General features: G+C 36.5%; 2 protein-coding genes across 6 annotated transcripts; both read right to left on the bottom strand.

Annotated features, from left to right (window-relative positions):
* Positions 1-384: 384 nt before the first annotated feature.
* On the bottom strand, positions 385-1,089 carry LOC145952259 (uncharacterized). Its single transcript, XM_083064537.1, has 2 exons — positions 876-1,089; positions 385-770 (listed from the first exon to the last, which is right to left on the bottom strand). The coding sequence occupies exons 1-2, from the start codon at positions 1,087-1,089 to the stop codon at positions 385-387; spliced, it is 600 nt and encodes a 199-aa protein (XP_082920663.1).
* A 1,482-nt stretch (positions 1,090-2,571) lies between these two features.
* Positions 2,572-20,530, bottom strand: LOC109797927 (5'-3' exonuclease family protein). 5 transcript variants are annotated; one of them, XM_020358097.3, is made up of 6 exons: positions 20,031-20,526; positions 19,776-19,946; positions 5,194-5,428; positions 4,144-4,366; positions 3,810-3,964; positions 2,572-3,074 (listed from the first exon to the last, which is right to left on the bottom strand). In XM_020358097.3, exons 1-5 carry the CDS (start codon positions 20,376-20,378, stop codon positions 3,820-3,822), a joined length of 1,122 nt encoding a protein of 373 aa, XP_020213686.2. In that variant the 5' UTR covers positions 20,379-20,526; the 3' UTR covers positions 2,572-3,074; positions 3,810-3,819. The 5 variants fall into 5 exon arrangements, 3 of the variants coding, with proteins under 3 accessions (XP_020213686.2, XP_020213687.2, XP_082932511.1); XM_020358098.3 differs by lacking the exon at positions 2,572-3,074 and having other exon boundaries at positions 3,862-4,001; positions 20,031-20,530; XR_014434392.1 differs by lacking the exons at positions 2,572-3,074; positions 3,810-3,964; positions 4,144-4,366; positions 5,194-5,428; positions 20,031-20,526 and adding exons at positions 6,311-6,859; positions 6,971-7,369; positions 7,501-8,921; positions 9,027-17,482 and having other exon boundaries at positions 19,776-19,914.
* Between the last annotated feature and the right edge of the window lie 791 nt (positions 20,531-21,321).

Here is a 21,321-nt window from a genome sequence, read left to right as displayed (position 1 = left end):
ACGAGTACGGGTACGGGGCGGGTAAGCACATACTCGTACCCGTACCCGTACTCGATTTAATATATCGAGTTTTACCCGTACCCATACCCAGTCAAACCAGGTATTCCCCGTCAAAGGCGGGACGAGTTCAGGTATTACCCGCGGGTATGGATATATTTGTCATCCCTATCTATAACTAGTACAATATCCATGCTTTTTATAACATACTTCCATTATGTGCCCATTCCTTCCACAGTAGCTATAGACCTTAAAGTTTCCTCTTCCAGCAAAAACACTAGAGCCTCCTTTGCCTCTACCAAACTACCTTTTGGTTTCAGCAGCATTGATGAATGCTTGTGATTCTTCAGTATTAGGTGTGTTACCTAAGGACATAATTCTTCTTTCCTACTGAACTAACAAGGAAAACACCTTGTTGATGTCTGGAAATGGCTCCATCATGAGAATCTGAGTTTTTACAGATTCAAAATCATCATTCAACCCACTCAGGAATTTCATAATGTAGTCTTTTGATCTATAATCCTTTCCTAATCTGCTAGTCATACAAACACACTTGACTGTGCAGTTACATTCAAGAAGAGGTCTAAAATTTTCAAGTTCTTCCCACAAAGTTGTCATCTCAGTAAAATAATGGGTCACATAATTTCCTCCTTGCTTCATTGTTGAAAGTTCTTGCTGCAAATCAAATATTCGAACCCTGTCCCCTTGAGAAAATCTGTCTCTTAATAACTTCCAAGCCACAACCGCTACTTCTAAATAAACAATGCATTGAGCTATTGTAGGTTCCACAAAATTAAAAATCCATGTTAGAACAAGATTGTTACATCTTTCCCATGCATCAAAAGTGGGATCAAAAGAGTTTGGCATTCATAATGTACCATTTACAAACTTAAATTTGTTCTTTGAGATCAAAGCTCTCTTCATTGCTTTAGCCCAAGCATGATAATTTTTGACCTTGAAAAAGAGAGAAACTAATGCAGTAGAAGTATTTTCACTTGGATGTATATAATATACACTTAAAGGATTAAGTGTTGGATCCTGTGGTGGAGTTGTTGGTGTTGGTCCTCCTCCATTGCTACTTCCTCTTGCCATGATAATAAACTTTTACGGAGCTCTTGAATTCAAGAGCTCTGATACCATATAAGAACTTGGATAGAAAAGGAATAATAATTGAAAAGCATTTGACATTGAATAGATACTAACTTTTGATTCATTCAATTCTAAATACACAACTACATATATATAGTGGAAATTCATTCAATTGTGAATACACAGCTACATATATACAGTGAAAATGAAAGAAAAGGGACAACAAGTAGAACGGAAAGGAAGGAATCATATCCCAAATATATCATTCTATTATATGAAAGAGAAAGAAAAGAAATATTATGTATCTTTCTATATGTACTCGATATGGGACTTGTAATGGTGACTCAGCAAAAGAAAATGCTACTACGTATCATCAGCAAAGATTGACACTATGCATCAACAACCTTAGCAATGTGACAAGTGGAATTCTAATAGTATGCAATGAGAGATTAGTCTGCATCAATTGAGAAAATAAAAGTGAGAGAATTAATTAAAGAAGTTTGGACACAATAAAAAAAAAAGTCCAAGGAAACACTAATGAGAAGGAGGAGAAAGACAAAAAAAGAAAAATATTAAAATATGTTGGCAATAAATCTTATAGTCAATAATATCTCTAAAATTTTGATCTTTAATTAAATTGAATGATATTACATGATACACATAGTCAATCTCATTTAATAAGATAAAACATTATTGTTTACTTTTAAAAAAATAATTATTGTTGATCTTATATATTAGAAAGTATATTATTTAAAAGTAATTAATCAAAATAAAGTAGAACATAATTCCATGAAATCTTATAACGTTAGGAGTTCACGTCTAGGAATTTCACAATGATTAATCTCAATTCAAGGTTTAATTTCACAATTTTACTTCCAAAAGTTGATAAAGTGAGAACTAATTTTGGATTCATCTGATCCGATCATCATATATTATAATTTTGCTTTTGTCAATCATTTCACGATCTAATTCAAATTTCGAACATTTTCAGAAGAACCAAATCCTTTTCTAAATCTAAAACTTTTGCCCTATTTAAAATTGATTACTTGACTTCTTCCTTTCATTTTCATTCGTATAACTTCAATAATTGGAAAATATAACATTGTAGAAATATTTTTTTCTCTTGTAAAGAGATTAACTGTTGTTTCTATCATTTTACAAAAGGTTTTAAATTTGATGGAAATGTAAAACATATTCTTTATGATTTTGACACGTATGAAAAAAATAAATTGAAATTTCATTTCCACCATATTTTCAAGTAGATTAATTTTTATATATCAAAATGGAGAAAATTAATGACCCAAAAAGTCACATTCCTCTTTTTTGAGAAAAACATGAGGGTTATAAAGATCAAATTGTCTTGTCTCAGCTATTCCACTTTTTTCTGCTTAGTCACAAGCACAGCTATCTTTTTGCAGGAATTTGAGGATTCATTAACATAATTATAGGCATGAACTATAAAAATGTTAGATGCACACTTATAGCTTATTTTGAAAAACAATGATCTTTTTTAACATCTTAATAGAACTTTAAAAAGTTTATTTTTTTATTTTTCAAAAATAATCACAGCCACATGAATCTGGCATTCAGCAATCAGCTTACTGGTCACATGTGAGGTCTTCCTCCATCTAATAGTCCTCGAGATTGCTTTATAGTAAATATCTTACAATCATATCCACTGCAGATTTCATTCATTGCCTCAAAAATATCTTGGAGAAATGTTTCCAAGTAATGCAACTACAAGAACCAGCAAAAGGTTGACCCAATTCAAGTTTGCTGATAAGGCTTGAACCGTGAATTTTAAGTCACGTCTAAGGTTGTCGCTCATAAATCTTCAAATTTGTCTCAAGTTATCAAAGTCGCATAACAACTGATAAGCTCTAGGAAGTGGTGAAAGGCAAAACTCTCTTTGCACTGTGTGAATGCTGATGACACAGCTAAAGCAAGCTTCCTTGTTATAGTGACCAAACACGATACCAACAGCATCCCTAGAATGCAAACAAACACATAAAATGCCTACTTTAAAAATTCCAGCATTTTAAAGAAAGAGAATAGTAAAGTTAGCATCATTTTGTTAACAAAGGGATTAATAAGAACAGTATCATTCGTATAGCAAAATAAGCAGAATAATCTATGCTTATAAATGAATAGTATTATGACAACCATAGTTTCTACAACTGATTTTATAATAGTAACAGCGTCATAGCTATTGAAGCATTGATACTCAAATTTGATTTACCTATCCGATATCGATATTCTTGAATACTTCTCTGATACATATCAATGAAGTATTCTAGCCTTTAAAAGAAATTATGAAATTCCAATATAGCTCCATGGAACACATAAGCACTAGAATGGAAATATAGTAACATTGTCTCTTGAACTAAAAATAGAAATTGTCCTCTTTATGGATGATTCAAGAAAGTAATGAACTATTCTTACTTATAAATAATAGAAAGTAATTTATAATGACAATGATTTATAATTTATAATAAAAGGAAGTATGTTCTTAATTTAGATTTGTAGAATCACAATTATATATTTATGTTTTATAAATTTTTATACGTATCTAGATATATATCTTATACATAACATATATGATATGATACTCCGTATCATATATGTGGATCATAGTAGGCTAATGTTTCTGGTGATTTGCATACTTCTCTGCCCAAAAATTTGGAAGGACGTGAATCTGATAGAATATATTTTATAGCAGTTACCTGTATGGATTTAACCATTATAAAGGGTAGGCCTGCCTCTGTAAGTGAGCTCCTTACTTTCTTCCAAATATTTGAAGAAGGTAGATAATGCCTTTTTATCATTGAGATTGTCTCTCTTAACCAACCACTCCTCAATAAGTTGGACATTTACATCCCTGTCAGAAATTGTGATCCATATTTTATTAAAAAAACCTAGGATAAGATGGGAAGAAACAGCATATCAGCACCTATTTATAATTTATTTGCATGTTCTATAAGTGAATGAACACAAACTGAGAAAATAAAACCACAAAATCAAAGATGTGAAGGAAGATTTAGAAAGAAAGAAATACACCTTTTCAAGGCAAGAACTTCGTAGTTTCTCCGTAGGTAATCAGCATGATTTTTAAGGGCATCCTGTGCATATGGTTTGCCTACAGTCCTTATTGCAGCTGCATTTAATAAAGTTTCCAATGAACCATGCTTTTTAATAAGTTTTAGAGCAGTCTTCCGACCAAAACTAGGGACCAGATGTTGGATACCAGGAACACCATCCGCTTCATCACCTACAATACATCCTACACAATCACAGCATACATAAACAAAATTGTAAGTTATAGTGGCATTACCATTTAGCCAGTAAATAATAATACAAGTTTTTTAAGTGTAAAAAAATCCACCACATTCTAGTTTTCATGCTACAGAGTTCTATTGGATCAGTATATTTAATTTTTACTTGATGAAAAACCCATTTTAAGGTATATAATCAACATAATTTTAAACATATAGCTTATTTAAAAGAATTGAAATATTTTTGGCTTAATTAAATTTTTAGTCCTCCAAATTTGGGGTATGTATTTTTTTGGCCTCCAAATTTAAAAATTGTGTTTTTTTTTTTAAGTCTCCAAAATATCAAATATTATTGTTTTAGTCTTGAACCCAAACAGTGTTACAAATGTTGCTTGCATGGATGACGGATTACAGGTCAGTAAATCACATGTAAGAAATAGTAATAGTAGTAGTAGTAAAATTTGAGTTAACTTGAATCACATATGGCATTTACTAACCTGAAATCTGTTATCCTACCTAGGAAGCAACTTTTGTAATGTAGTTTGGATTTAAGGACTAAAACAATAACTTTTTAATATTTTGGGGCCTAAAACCTTAAGTTTTAAATTAGGGAGACCAAAAAAATACTTACCCTCAAATTCAGGAAACCAAAAAAATATATATCCCAAATTTGGAGAACTAAAGACATAATTAAATTAATATTTTTTCTAATACAAAACTTGTAAATTGGCTGTGAACCTCATAATATTTTTATATATTAAAAATAGCTATTTATGTTAAAATGTTAAAGATGGACATATCAAACGTAAATATAACTGTAGTATGTTAAACTCACTAAGGCTAAGATCAGATTGTGGGTCACAATTATACTGATCTCTGTAGTGCCTCAGGGTGTAGAAGGACCACCTTTGTAACTCTGGCAAAGGCATAACTATTTGCACATCTTCAGATATAAGTTGCTTAAAATCCTTATCAGGAGAGGCAATAACCACTCGAAACCCTTTATTGAGAACTTGTCCAGCAAGTGTAGCTACAACATCATCAGCTTCGTGTCCATCAACTTTTACAACCTGCATGGTTGCATCTTGTCATTAATGAATATGATTGAATAAAAATAAATTGACTTTTCACTTGTTTACATTTGTGAGGATGATAATTTGCATATTCTTCTAAAATGATTGATAAACAAACAATAACTTAAACAATGCTTGAGAAGAAAAGGAATGGTATATATCATTTAACTTACTAGTTTCCAAATTGTTACTTCCCTGCAATTATATTCTTACAGTAAAATAAAAAACCAAGACAAATGATACCGGTGAAGCAGATATACACATGACAAGGGGATGTGTTAAAAGTGAAAGCAAATCAGTGTTTCTCATAACTTCAAATCAAATGGGAGGGATGGGAAATTGGAACTCAAAAAAGAGTATCAAATTTAAAGTTTCATTGTTTTGTATTCTCAAGTAAGTACTAATTATTTCTTAAAACTCTTAATATAACCCCATCACTTGAAAGCTCACAAGCCATGATTTGTAAACAACACTTCACTGTGCACTAAAACTCCACACAACTTTAAGATTAGAAAATATTAATAAATATTTTCAACCAGGAGACTCTAGAAAGTAAAAATTAAACTGATTAGAAGGGTAATGTCATGTCAAAGAACCTATATCTTTAATCTTTCAAAATTCCATTTGATCTCACTATTATTTTTTAAAGTATGTCCATTGTAGTACTAGCACTACTTCACTTTAGTTCATTAATTCTCTCCTAGTTTTTTAATGAAAGATTGTAATTAAAAAAAGTATAGGAATATACCTGAAAGCAAGGTTGTCAAACTCGAGAGTCTACACAAACTCGTGGAGCTCTTGTAGACTCGACTCGTAGACTCGTAAGAGTCTACCTAATAGTAAAAGATATTAAAAAACATAAACACACACAATATGATATCACTATTTTAACATTCTAAGTCTGAAATAAGTCAAATAACAACAATAAAATGTCATAATACAAATCTTAACCATACATGAACAACCAAAAGTCGAAAACACATAAGTCCACAAATCAAAAACATAAAACAAGATCTAAATTTATCAATCAAAGTCCAATCCTCCAACAAATTCATGTGCATCATCATCATCTTCATTTTCTTCAAGCTCATCCTCTTCATTTGATGATAAGGGTTCTTCAATATTCACATCATCAAAGACCAAATCCTCAAGGTCATTTAAAGTTGGATTGGTTGAATCTCCAACTAGTTCAACATTTCCACCATCATCCACATTTTCATTTTCATCCCTAAGTGGTGGTTGGACATTCTCTCCATTAAAAATAGAATCTCCTTCCTCAGTTATCCACTCATCATCAGAATGAAGTTCATCAAAAGGAATAACAAGATTTTTTTTCACTTGTTTACTCTTTAGCTTCAAGTTATACATCACATAAACCAAATCATTCATCTTCCTTTGATGCAAGCAATTTCTTCTCTTTGTATGAACCTAGAAAATAGAACACAAAAACCAAAATTTCAAGATTACCTATAAGGCTAAAACTCTAATTTCTAAACATAAAAAATTAACAACTAAAAACAAAGACATTAATTCAATTACCATTTCAAATGAACTCCAGTTACGCTCACATCCAGAAGAGCTACAAGTTAAGCTTAGTACACGGATTGCAAACTTCTTTAACTCTGGACATCCATCCCCATAGAAGTCCCACCATTCTGCAGGAAGCATAATCTTCCTACTAGCCACTGCAGTATCAAGACCATCAACCCTCTAGCATAATGAAATTCAGCAAGTTGCATACCAATCTTGCTCCTCTCATTCAAGTCACTCACCAACCTTGTCATACAATTGTATAACCCTTGTTTAACCTCAACATCATCATCTCTAAAATTAGGGTCATAATGAAAATGGGGATTGAGGTAATATGCAGCTGCATGTAAGGGTCTATGGAGTTGTTTATCCCACCTTTCATCAATAATATTCCATACAGGTTCATAACTATAAATATGAAATAAATACAAGTTAGGAATATTGCCATTATCATATACTAGAAACATGAGTACATAACTATACAAAATAAGATCATTAAATTTCAATAGAGATATAGTTTAGAACTAAGAAAAGTTTACCTTTTCTTAACATTGCCGAAGTTGATTTTTATCTTTTCCTTGGCACAATCCATCCCATCATATATGAAACCCATGGCAGGTTTTTCATCAGAATCCACCAAGCGAAGGACAGTCATAAGAGGAACAACGGCTTTGAGACATATGATTATGTTCTTCCATAGACGACTATCTAAAGCCATGCCTTCCACCTTTCTTCCCTCCGGTGTAGAGGAAAACTTACTTGATTTCCACTCATTTGAGCTAAACATACACATCAATGATGCTTTATTATCATTGAGACAAGATAGAGTTAAATAAGCAGTAGCAAATCTAGTTATACCGGGCCTAACCAAGTCCCTCCCCTTAGTGAACTTCTTCAACATGCTAATGAGCATTGTTCTAGAGTATATGTAGGTGGTAATCTTTCTTCCTTTCTTGATAGTCACTTCATGAACCTTTAGCTTCTTCTCAAAATCCTCAAAAATCAAATCAATACAGTGAGCAGCACATGGAGTCCAATACAAATTCTTCCGTGTCTGCATTAACATTTCACCTGCTGCCTTGTAATTTGCAGCATTGTCTGTGACAACTTGGACTACATTCTCTTCTCCTACATAATTGACAACATCATCCAACATTTTAAAAACTTTATCAGCTGTTTTAGAGATGTCAGATGTGTCTAATGAATATAGGAAGACTCTCCCCTTAGGACTATTGATCAAAAAGTTACAAATTGATCGCCTCTTTTTATCTGTCCATCCATCAGACATGATTGAACAACCAGTCCTCTTCCATTCCTTCTTAAACTCTTCAAGCATTGAATCAGTTTCAATCACAGCTTGTTTCAAAAGCTTCTCCCTCACATCATGAAAAGAAGGGGGTTTATAACCAATTCCATACCTCCCAATCATCTCACACATCTTTATAAACTCTACATTTTTAATGGAATTGAAGGGAATGGCACTTGTGTAAAAATACCTTGCAACTTGTTGATCAACTTAGTCCTTGTAGTCTTTTTTCATCATTTGGTTTAATGTTATTTGAACTCCAGAACCACCAACTCCTTTTCCTTTTGTCAAAGCCCTCATCTCCATCTCTTTCTCTATGTCATCTTCCTCATCAATATCAACCAATCTCTTTTTCCTCATTGATGTCTCTTTAGCCTCCGCAACAATTTTCATCATTAGAATTTTAACTTCTTCCGGTACCATTGCACATGGTTCAGAATCTTCTCTAGTACCAGCAAGGTGACGCTTAAATCTAAAAATTCCCCCACTGACAGTTTTTGTGCAATAGTTGCACTTCACCTTTTTTCCATTGCCTAGAACATCTGTCCCATGCTTCCAACCCATGTCAGTCCAATTTCCAGGGGCATTTTTCCTTGCTCTGGAAGAAGAAACTGCATTGCTTGAAGACTTTGAGCCACCACCGGTTTCAGACATCTTGCAATTATAGGAGTAAGAGACTAAGTATGTAAATTGTGAATAACACCAACAAACCAAAAAATCAAAAAATGTTAAGAGTCAGAACTGAGAACTAACACTCACGATGACACTGGAAGCTGCAATGAGGCGTTCGTATGCGGCAGAAGATGCGGCGGAGGGAGAGAAAACAGACTCGCGTCCTTCCCAGACGCACGTTCGTATGCGGTGGCGTTCGATTGCGGCACCGTTCGTAGCGGCGGAGACGTGCGTTCGCAGCGGCAGAGACGCGCGTTCGCAGTGGCGGAGACGCGCGTTCGCAGCGGCGGAGACGTGCGTTCGCAGCGGCGGAGATGCGCGTTCGTTGAGGCAGAGTTGCGTGTTTGTTGCTGCGGAGATGGGTGTTCCAATGGTGCGGAGGGAGACTCAAAAACGTGAGAATGGTGGAGGAAGCTCGCGCGCAGGGAAAATGGTTTTCTCACTAACTAACCCTAGGCAAAAACAACGTCGTTTTGGGCCATTTAGGGGTCAAAAAAAAACGTAACCAGACTCGTGGACTCGGGCTCAGACTCGCAATTCTGACCAAGTCTACCCGAGTCTACCCGAGTCTACCCAAAAACGAGTCTATTCGCGAGTCAACTCGTTTTGCTACCCTGGACTCGTAGACTCGTACGAGTTTACGAGTTGACTCGCGAGTTTGACAACCATGCCTGAAAGTTTCTTTGCCTTCTGCAAGTGCAACAACCACTATATATTGCAACAAGTGAAGGCTAGGCAGTGCTATAAATATAATTTTAATCACAGACACTCCTCCCTCTTTCTTTCTATAACAACTCTTACTATTATTAAATTTAAAACTAGAGTCATGCTAATAAGTACTTTAAGAAAACTGGTTAAAGAGCATTAAATATATCTCATAAATACCTTTAAATATTTAAAAAAGCAAGTGTTAAATCATAAATGACTTTTGTATTTTTGATATATGAAATATGTTCTTTTCTAAAATAAAATCTACATTTCTTAATTAGTGTCCTTAGGACAGTTAGTGTTTGCTTCAAAATATTATTCAATCCTCCGAATTTTGATTTCGTAGGTTATTTATTACTCCCTCCCTCTAATCCATTTTATAAGAATCTTTCCAGAAGTTTGTCTTGATCCATTATATAAAACTCTCTCCTAATTGAGACTACATTAATTTATTTATTTTTACAACAATGACCATTTTTTGGTAAATTACAACAATGACCTTAATTCTTCAATAGTTTTTCTAGATAATAAACAGTAAATGTGGTAAATTAATTTCTTGGAGTCTCTCTCATGAGGCTAGGGGAAGATCAATAGCCCGAATTGCCTCTGTGATTCATTTCACCTATTTTGCTTCAGTGGAAATACATTATGACAATGGAGTCCCAATAACTTTAACAGTAATTCCAGAGAAGTTATACAAATTGTTGATAAATTTAATACCACTACCTAAATTAACTAAATTTTTTAATTCTAGTGCAGTAGTTAAAGGGGTCCTATATATAGGACAAGAGGTAGCATTTATAATATATTACAGATATTGTGGATACATATATTATGGTTATTATCCTCACTATCAATTAGGGATATGATTAGATTAGTTTCCATAATATAAGAGATTAGTATCTCTATCATTTATTGTATTCACTCTATAAATAAGATTGGTGTGTGTACAACAATACACACAATTCCTGAATCACAACATGGTATCAGAGCTTAGGTTCTTTTCTTTTAGAATATATTTTTCTCTCTTCTTGCAAAGGCGCCTCGGTGGGTTAAGGAGGAAGAATGTTTATAAACTACCCTTAGCCTCGACTCCTAAGCGATGTGGGACTTTTAGGCAATACCGGAACAAGCCCCCCAGTCGATGCTAAGGGGCAAGAGTGGCCTGGGCCCTCCTTCTAGCGCCAATGTTCCTACTGTAAGTCCGCTGTCATCGTTAGGGTTACCGCATCCGAGGTATTATCCGCTTTGGCGCTCGTTGGGTCGTCACGGTTTTGTCCTTGAAAAGGCGCCTCACCAGTACCCTTGATTTCTCTGTGTTGTTTGTTAATAATTCTGTTCTTATTCAGGATCGGCGTACTGGACAGACGATTGGAGCAGGACATGAGTCTGGGGGATTGTATCGTCTCTCATCACCGATTGCGTGTGTTTCCACCTCTGCCGATCTTGCTCATCAATGTCTTGGTCATCCCAGTTTGGAAAAATTACGACTTTTAGTTCCTAGCCTTTCTACCGTTAAAAACATCCAGTGTGAGTCATGTCAATTAGGGAAACATGTCCGTCAGTCTTATCCATCTAGTGTCCATAAATGTGTTGCGTCACCATTTACCCTAGTTCACTCCGATATTTGGGGACCTAGTCGAGTCTGTTCAACTTTAGGTTATTCTTATTTTGTTACCTTTATTGATGATTTTTCGCGTTGTACTTGGGTTTTCTTAATGAAACACCGTTCTGATGTTTTTCATATTTTTCAAAGTTTTTTCACTGAAATTACTTCTCAATTTGGTCAATCTATTAAAACCTTACGCACTGATAATGCAAAAGAGTATTTATCTTCAAAATTCCAGTCTTTTCTTTCCTCTCAAGGTATTCTTTATCAGACCTCTTGTGCCCACACACCACAGCAAAATGGTGTAGTTGAACGCAAAAATCGTCATTTGGTTGAGACAGCTCGTACTATTCTCCTTCATCACAAAGTTCCACTTCGATTCTGGGGTGATGCGATTCTTACTGCTTGTTACTTGATTAATCGCATGCCCTCCTCTGTTCTCAGCAATCAAATCTCATACACCATCTTATATCCACAAAAAGATCTCTATCTTGTTCCACTTCGCGTCTTTGGTTGTACATGTTTTGTCCATGATCTCACTCCAGGTAAAGATAAATTTTCTGCTAAGTCTCTCAAGTGTATATTTCTTGGTTATTCTAGACTCCAAAAAGGGTATCGTTTTTGTCCACAACTTCAACGCTATATTGTTTTCGCTGACGTTTCCTTCTTTGAGTCATCCTCTCCTTTCTTTTCTGAGGATATTACTAGTCATACTTCTTTGGATGATCAACCTATTATTCCAACTCCGGCTCCGGCTCCGGCTGTAGTAATTGATCAACCACCATTACTTGTCTATCAGCGTAGGACACGTCATCCACAGGTGGTTCCATCTACAACCCCCCCAGCTTCATCTTCTGCTCCAACCGACTCTCTGGCGATGCCTCCTGCACTTGAACATCCTTTGCCTGAGTTACCCATTGCCATTCATAAAGGTATTCGAACTACCCGCAATCCTCATCCTTTATATGCTTGTACTCTTTCCTGTCATCGATTGTCTCCTTCCTACTTTTCTTTTGTTTCTTCTTTGGATTCTGTGTCTATTCCCAAGTCTACAGGTGAAGCTATGGCTGATTCTCGGTGGAGACAGGCGATGCTAGATGAAATGGATGCTTTGCAGACTAGTGGCACGTGGGAGTTGGTACCTTTACCACCTGACAAGTCTACCGTTGGTTGTCGATGGGTGTACACAGTGAAAGTTGCACCAAATGGTAGCATTGACCGCTTTAAAGCGAGATTGGTTGCAAAGGGCTATACTCAAATCTATGGCCTCGATTATGGGGATACTCTCTCCCTTGTCACCAAGATGACTTCTGTTCGCTTGTTTCTTGCTATGGCTGCAATTCGTCATTGGCCACTACACCAATTAGATATTAAAAATGCCTTTTTAAATGGTTAATTGCAAGAAGAGGTTTATATGGATCAGCCCCCTGGCTTTATTGCTTCCAGTGAGACTCACCTTGTCTGTCGTCTTCGTCGTTCTCTTTATGGCTTGAAGCAATCTCCTCGTGCTTGGTTTGGACGCTTCAGCTCCGCCTTGACTGAGTTTGGTATGACTCATTGTGAAGCTGACCACTCTGTTTTCATCCTTCACTCCTCATCTGGACTTTGTATTTATTTAGTGGTGTATGTTGATGACATTGTCATTACTGGTGATGACTCCGATGGTATTTGTCGTCTCAAATATCATCTTCAACGCCAATTTCAGATGAAAGACCTTGGTCCACTTAGATATTTTTTGGGGATCGAGGTTGCTCACTCCACTTCTGGTATTGCAATTTCCCAACGAAAATATGCTCTGGACATTCTCACTGAGACTAGTATGGTTGACTGCCGCCCTAGTGATACTCCGATGGATCCCAACATCAAGCTTCTTCCTGGTCAGGGGGAGCCATTGGATGACCCAGAAAGATATCGTAGACTTGTTGGCAGACTTAACTATCTTACTGTCACCAGGCCAGACATCACATTCCCAGTAAGTGTGGTAAGCCAATTCATTAACGATCCTCGTAATAGTCATTGGACTGCAGCAATGCGGATACTCAAATATATCAAGAAGGCACCAGGCCGAGGACTACTATACGAGGACAAAGGCAATTCCAAAATTGTCTGTTATTCAGATGCTGATTGGGCAGGATCACCATCAGATAGAAGGTCTACCTCTGGCTATTGTGTTCTAATTGGAGGCAACCTAATTTCATGGAAAAGCAAGAAGCAAACTACAGTTGCTAGATCCACTACGGAAGCTGAATATCGTGCTATGACAGCAGCTGCAAGTGAAGTTACATGGCTACAACAACTTCTCAAGCAACTTCAAATTGGAGACACTCAGGGAACTAAACTCATCTGTGATAATGAAACTGCTCTCCACATTGCCTCCAATCCCGTCTTCCATGAGCGGACTAAACACATAGAAATAGATTGTCATTTTGTAAGAGAGAAAGTGCTCTCAGGAGAAATCACCACTGAATTTGTCCACTCTAGTGACCAGTTAGCAGATGTGTTCACAAAATCTCTTAAAGGGCCTCGGGTTGATTATATTTGTAACAAGCTTGGTGCATATGATATATATGCTCCAGCTTGAGGGGGAGCGTTACAGATATTGTGAATATATTACAGATATTGTGGATACATATATTATGGTTATTATCCTCACTATCAATTAGGGATATGATTAGATTAGTTTCCATAATATAAGAGATTAGTATCTCTATCATTTATTGTATTCACTCTATAAATAAGATTGGTGTGTGTATAACAATACACACAATTCCTGAATCACAACAATTACATTCCTTTCACAATTCTAATTTCTTTGACAAATATCTAAAAAGTCTCGCTACTAGAACTTAGAATCATCTTGCCAGTTTCTGGTCAACTAAGAACCCAAGAGACCAAGTAATCCTGGACATAAATGTATATGAATGGTAGACATAAATAAACCATTCACGAGCCTTCACCCAACAACTTAAACATTTTAGAGAGGTAGTTGTTGACGTGGTATTAGAGTGCTTATGCATTGTCCACGTGACAAGCCCTACAAATTCTTGTGTGGAGGAACATGTTAGCGATGAAATAAATCCATTTATGAGGTACATCTTATAGCACAAGCTATTGGGAGAACTAGTTCTTGACACTTGAATATGAATAATTTCTTATTATTGAATCTGAATAGGTACAATAAAATAAATAGGCATAAAACATAATCAATCCCTAAAGTTTAGGGATTTAGATAAAACTGACTAAGGAAACTAAACTAGAAAATAGGAGAAGATAAACTAGTATATCTAAACTATATCTTATAGAATTATCTTAACACTCCCCCTCAAGCTGGAGCATATATATCATATGCATCTAGCTTGTTACATATATATGTTATCCTAGGACCTCGTAAAGATTTAGTAAAGATATCTGCAAGTTGATCCTTGGAGCAAACTGAGGAGGTCTTGATGATACCGGAGAGGATCTTTTCTCTGATGAAATGGCAGTCAACCTCTATATGCTTTGTTCTCTCATGAAAAACTGGATTAGAGGAGAGGTATAAAGCTGACTGGTTATCACAAACTAGTTCCATATGACCAACCTTGCAAAACTGCAACTCTTGAATTAAGAATTTTAGCCACAAGAGCTCACATGTGGTGTGAGCCATAGCACGATATTCTGCTTCTGTACTTGATCGTGCAACAACACTTTGCTTTTTACTCTTCCATGAGACAAGATTACCACCCACGAAGATACAATAGCCTGATGTTGACCGCCTATCACTTGCATCACCTGCCCAATCTGCATCTGAATATCCAACAATGTCTGTATGTCCTTTATCATTGTAAACAAGTCCTTTTCCTGATGATCTTTTGATGTATCTAAGGATTCGAACAACTGCAAGCCAATGACTCTCACAAGGAGAGTTAAGAAACTAACTTACAACACTGACAGGAAAGGATATATCAGGTCTGGTCATGGTGAGATAATTCAATTTTCCCACTAATCTCTGATATCTCCCTGGGTCAGGATAAGGCTCCCCTTGATTAGGCATAAGCTTTACATTAGGATCCATGGGAGTGTCAACTGGCTTACAATCTGTAAGTCCGGTCTCTTCTAGAATATCAAGGGCATATTTTCTCTGAGAAATAGCAATTCCGGACTTTGACTGAGCGACCTCAATCCCAAGAAAATAACGTAGGGGACCTAAATCCTTAGTTTGAAAGTGTTTAAATAAGTGTTGCTTCAGAGCCTTGATGCCCTCCTGATCATCACCTGTAATCACAATATCATCTACATAAACAACAAGATAGATAAATCTATGTGTCGATGAGTGTCTAAAGAAGACAGAGTGGTCTGTCTCGCAGCGGATCATTCCAAATTCCTGTATAACTTTGCTAAACCGACCAAATCAAGCACGAGGTGATTGTTTGAGGCCATACAAGGACTTTTGTAATTTACATACAAGACCAGACCCCCCTTGAGCAACAAACCCAGGAGGTTGATCCATATAAATCTCCTCCTCCAAATCACCATGTAAGAAGGCATTTTTGATGTCTAATTGAAACAAAGGCCAATGCCTCATAGCAGCCATAGCTAAGAAGAGACGAACTGAGGCCATCTTCACAACTGGAGAGAAAGTGTCGCTGTAATCCAAACCATATACTTGCGTGTATCCCTTGGCCACAAGACGAGCTTTCAATCTATCCACCTGTCTATCAGGGCCCACTTTCACATTAAATACCCATCGACAACCAACAACAGATTTTCCAGGCGGAGGTGGGACAAGTACCCAAGTGTGGTTGGAGTCTAAAGCTGTCATCTCATCAATCATTGCTTGTCGCCATCCTGGATGGGTTAAGGCCTCCTGTACTGTCTTGGGAATGGTAATAGAGGAAATAGCAGAGACAAAAGCATAATAGGTAGGAGACAAATGATGATATGAAAGAAAGTTATAAATAGGATGAGGATTACAAGTAGAACGACTACCTTTACGAAGAGCAATGGGCAAGTCAACTGAGGTAGGTGGGGCCGGAGTAGGTAAGGAGACTGAAGCAGGGGCAGAATCACATGACTCAGTTGTAGAAGTACTGGGAGGAACAATAGTATGTGACCGACGCTCATAGGTTATCCCAAATCGGTGTAGAGGACGATCATACCCTGGTTGTGTGCTAGGAATCTCTGGTGCCTCTAAAGTAGTAGGTGTAGAAGGCACACCGGGATCAAAATGAGGAATAGGCAAACCTGAGAAAGGAGATCTGAGTCAACCGAAAAGACATCTGTAGAAAGGAAATATGGTGTATTTTCAAAGAAAGTGACATCTGCACTAGTGTAAAACCGATGTGTAGCAGGAGAGTAACAGCGGTACCCCTTTTGAACACGGGAGTATCCTAAGAACACACATTTGATAACCCTAGCAGACAACTTAGCACGTCCTGAGAAAAGATCATGGACAAAAAAAGTACAACCAAAGACACGAGGATGAACAGAATAAATGGGATCCAATGGGTATAATAGGGAATGAGGTACTTGATCATTCAAGACAGAGGATGGCATTCGATTTATTAAATACCCTGCAGTAAGTACAGCATCTCCCCACAACTTTGGGGGTGCATTGGCATTCAATAAAAGAGTACGTGTAGTGTCCACAATATGTCTATGTTTTCGCTCAGCTACACCATTTTGTTGAGGTGTATGAGGGCAACTAGATTGATGTAGAATGCCATGGGAAGTCATAAATGATTTGAAGCAATCTGAAAAATATTCTTTAGCATTGTCACTTCGTAAAATCCGAATTACTTTGCCAAATTGAGTTTTGATCTCCGAATAGAAACTTTGAAAAATATTGAATAACTCAGAACGATTTTTCATTAAAAATATCCAAGTACATCTAGAAAAATCATCAATAAAGGTGACGTAATACCTATGCCCTAAAAGAGAAGGAACTCGACTAGGGCCCCAAACATCAGAATGAATGACATCAAAGGGAGACACAGCTCGACTATTAATACTCTTAGGAAAAGAAGTTCTAACATGCTTCCCTAATTGACATGACTCACTCTAAGGATTCCAAGCGTGAGAGATGAGGTACCATTTTCTTTAATTTATTCAAGCTTGGATGACCCAGGCGACGATGAATTAAACTAGGAGACTCAACAGATGCACATATGGTAGAGTTAGAAGACTGAAGGTAGTAGAGACCATGTGATTCATATCCGACTCCAATTGTCTGTCCCGTACTCCGGTCCTGTATCAAGAAAGAATTAGAAGTGAAGGTTATGGTACAATTTAGTGACCGAGTCAACTTACTTATAAAAATCAAATTAAAAGGACATCCAAGAACTAGTAAAACAGATTTTAATGGTAGTGAAGGGGTAGGTGATATTTGGCCAATACCAGTGGCTTGGACTTTTGACCCATCTGCAAGAGTGATATGATGTGGAGTTTTAGGTGATGATAGGCTATGGAAAAGGGAGACATTACCAGTTAGGTGATCAGAAGCACTAGAGTCCAAAACCCAAGGTCCAATAGACGTAGAGTGAGAGAGACAGACGATTGAATTACCAGTGTGAGCAACAGTGACAGAGGAAGAGGCTTGTTGCGCTGCCTTCAGTTGAAGATACTCTTTGTAATCATCGGTAGATAATGAGATTGGATGATTGCCCTCAGATTCAATCTTGAGCTCTAGAGCCGAAGTTGGAGATTGAGCCATGAAGAGAAAAAAGGAGAAAAACAACAAAAGAAAAACTCAATCAAAAAACCACAGAAACAGCAAACAATCAACCACGGAACACCGAGGTAGCAACCAATCAACCACGGAACTCCGAGCCAGCAACCAAACGACCACGAAACTCCGAGACAACAACCAAACGACCACGAAACTTCGAGGCAGCAACCAAACAACCACGGAACTCCGAGGCAGCAACCAAATGACCACCAATAGACCACCTAGAGTGTGACCCACAACCTGAAAAGGGTCAAAACGGGAAGAGGAAGGGCCGACGAGTCCAACGGAGTGAACTGCATCGCAACAAGAATCACGCGTGAGGGCGCGTGAGACGGCGGCTGGTGGTGGCTCGCGACGGAGAGACCGATCGGCGAACTATGAATGTACAGGCGGTGTCAACTCCGGCAACCGCCAACAAAAGTCAAAAACCCTAGATGTTGGCGGCTGGATTAGGGTTCCTGGACCAGAGTGCTCTGGTACCAACTTGAATATGAATAATTTCTTATTATTGAATCTGAATAGGTACAATAAAATAAATAGGCATAAAACATAATCAATCCCTAAAGTTTAGGGATTTAGATAAAACTGACTAAGGAAACTAAACTAGAAAATAGGAGAAGATAAACTAGTATATCTAAACTATATCTTATACAATTATCTTAACATTGACAAATGGGAAAGAACCATAAAATATGGAGTTCTTGCTAATATTAGTCATATACTTTCCTTTATTACAGCTTCTGCTAGACTGCTACTGCAAGTACATAAAATTTCCATCAACAATTTATTCTTGCTGCGTTGAATGTTCAAAACCAAATGTGCACGAATACGTTTCTTAATGAGAAAATTTGTACATCAATGTTTATATCCATGTATTTAACTCAGCATCATGGTTTACCTCCAAAAAAGGATCAGTAGTAATGACAAATACCAAAACATTTGGGATCCAATTAATTTCTGTTAAGTCAGTAAACATGTCATTGACGACTACTTATTCTGGGCTATGGTCATTTTATATAAACATGTCAAATCCTTTATTACCTTTTGGTCGGCTAATGATTGCAGACAATCATTTGAGAGCATCATGCTTTCAGTGCACCGTGCTTTCTTGTTATTAATTTTGGAAATTATATTCAACCAAAAACAAGAGTTGAATATCAATATTGGAATATGTCAAAAGGTTTTGGACAATTATCAAAAATGCCCAAAACAAAAAGATATTTATCTAAATTCATAATAACTTATTACTGATCAAGACAATAAATAGATCTAATGCTCCATCTGGTATTTGAATAACAAATTGTATGATTCAAAAATCTCCCTGTCAAGTATCATCCAAATATGTAGCCCGTTTATGTTTGTAAATATGATGCCTTTACAACAGACTTCTGTTCTGCTAACCCATCTACTTACCCAGAAACCAGTGGTACGTTTAAGATTAAAATCAAACCAAATTTGTGGCAATCACTATGAAACAAGGAAGTTACGTCACACTTTTGAATGTTGAAAATGCATAGAAATTGTTAAACACGTCTACTGTCTGGAGACCCTCCAAAATGGAATCAAGGGTTAATAAACAGTAACTTTTCTGTTACTTGCAGTTCAAGAATTATATATTTGTTAATTGGAGGAATAACTAATTTTGAACTGGTAGGCATCTAAGCAAGCATCTAGTTTTGATGAAAGTTTCGGCAACAAAATAATATATTATAAGAAATGAAGCATATTACTCATCAGAAATAAAAATTACAAACAAGCATGCCTAAAACTTGGAAGGAAAATGGAGTAATGGCAATAATACAGAACGACTCACTGGCACATTGCATTTTTCAAGAACATCACTGATAACTTGAAGGGACCTCCCAACATGGCCGCTTGAAAATCTTTGCAAAGATGATACGTGTCTCGTGAATTTTATCCTATGTGCTTTATACGAAGGTAGCAACTTTCTGCGATGCTCACTGCCCCTTTCTCCATCAATCACCTGCTCAAAATTCAATCATTCAGTGCCTAAGAGACCTGCTCAAAACTCAATCATTTCAGTGCCTAAGGGAGTTAGAGATATTACAGCAATGACAGGGTCGGTGTGGCTGACTTGGGAGAGAAACAGAGAGAGCCATCGCCCCAAAGAGTGCAAGCTGGGCTTGCTTCCTTCGTAACAGAGCGGGTTAACGTCTAAGAAGAACACTCTCTTATTCTTCTTCTTCTTCTTCTTTTCGGGGAGAGGTTGCGCACCACGTGTTTGATCAAATGACCCACTGAACAAGGCCTTCTCTGTCTTATTGGGAGTGGGTAAGGTTAGTGCAGTTGCGGTCTTTTGGGTTTTGCAGGATGCGGAAAAGGCTGGGTTGCACTTGCAAGGGAAGCGGGGCTGAACGTAAGCGCCGGCGAACACGCTCATTTCTAGTGTTGTCATCTTCTCTATAGTGTTATGGACATGGTTACCGTCGCGTCGCTAGCCTCTTGCGATATGCAATGTCTAAAAAGGATTAATTTTCTTTTTAATAAAGGCTAGAGTGGGGTTTCGTCACTTTTACGAGCGAGTATGAGGTATTGGGATGTTTGTTTTCCATCATCTTCTTTTATTTATTTGGAAATATGAATATGATGATACTTATTTTTATATTAGATAGAATCATATAATAATATTTTTTAGTATTTTTTTTTATTTTGGAGGAAGTTATATTTTGATGAGTACGAGAGTTTTATTCTTGTGATGGAGGAAGTTAATTTTTATAACTCTTGTAACTTTTATTTTCATTTAAATTATTTTAAATTTTAGTAAATATTCCTAAGAATATTAAAATACTCCAAACATCTTTATTTATATTCACAGAATAACATTTTAAGCTATATTATTCTTAGGAATATGATTCTCAAGAATATATCATTATGTGAAACAAACGTTATAATACTCCATTTTTTTAAAAAGGTTATTATTATTATTATAGAGGAAAAATATTTTATATAGAATATGTATTTATTTATTTAATTATTTTGAGAAAAAGAGAAGTGAGTTGGAGGTGAAGGAAGATGGGGTGGGTTGACCTAACCTAATGAATTATTTTAAGAAATGACTTAGGCAGAGTTAACCATATTTGTCTCATTTGCATTCTGAATGTAGGAAAGAAAGAGAGGAGAAACAAAGAGTTCTAAGAAAGACGGTTCAGGTGCTCAGAAACAATCTCAGATTGTTTCAGGATTTTTCTATTTAACGCAACCGGGAAAAAGAGATTATTTATATGCAAAGTCACATGAGAGAATTGGGTAGAGGAGGAATCCCGTATGATTATGGGTAATTTTATAATTATTTTGTTTGAAGAATGGATGATCCCATTAAATTTTGCATGTATTGAGGA

Source organism: Cajanus cajan, chromosome 1, assembly GCF_000230855.2.
Source record: "Cajanus cajan strain Asha chromosome 1, NIPB_CcT2T_4, whole genome shotgun sequence".
In the NCBI taxonomy this organism is placed as follows: Eukaryota; Viridiplantae; Streptophyta; class Magnoliopsida; order Fabales; family Fabaceae; genus Cajanus; species Cajanus cajan.
This window is presented reverse-complemented; position numbering and strand designations above follow the sequence as displayed.

What these genes read in the sequence shown, in the direction of transcription:
- LOC109797927 (XM_020358097.3), bottom strand. Translation starts at nt 20,378, where the DNA reads ATGACAACACTAGAAATGAGCGTGTTCGCCGGCGCTTACGTTCAGCCC. An exon ending in ACAATCTGATCTTAGCCTTA is followed by an intron (nt 4,367 to 5,193) that starts GTGAGTTTAACA and finishes GTGATTGTGTAG; the next exon opens with GATGTATTGTAGGTGATGAA. An exon ending in GAAGTTCTTGCCTTGAAAAG is followed by an intron (nt 3,965 to 4,143) that starts GTGTATTTCTTT and finishes AATTTCTGACAG; the next exon opens with GGATGTAAATGTCCAACTTA.
- LOC145952259 (XM_083064537.1), bottom strand. Translation starts at nt 1,089, where the DNA reads ATGGCAAGAGGAAGTAGCAATGGAGGAGGACCAACACCAACAACTCCA. An exon ending in CAAATTTAAGTTTGTAAATG is followed by an intron (nt 771 to 875) that starts GTACATTATGAA and finishes AACCTACAATAG; the next exon opens with CTCAATGCATTGTTTATTTA.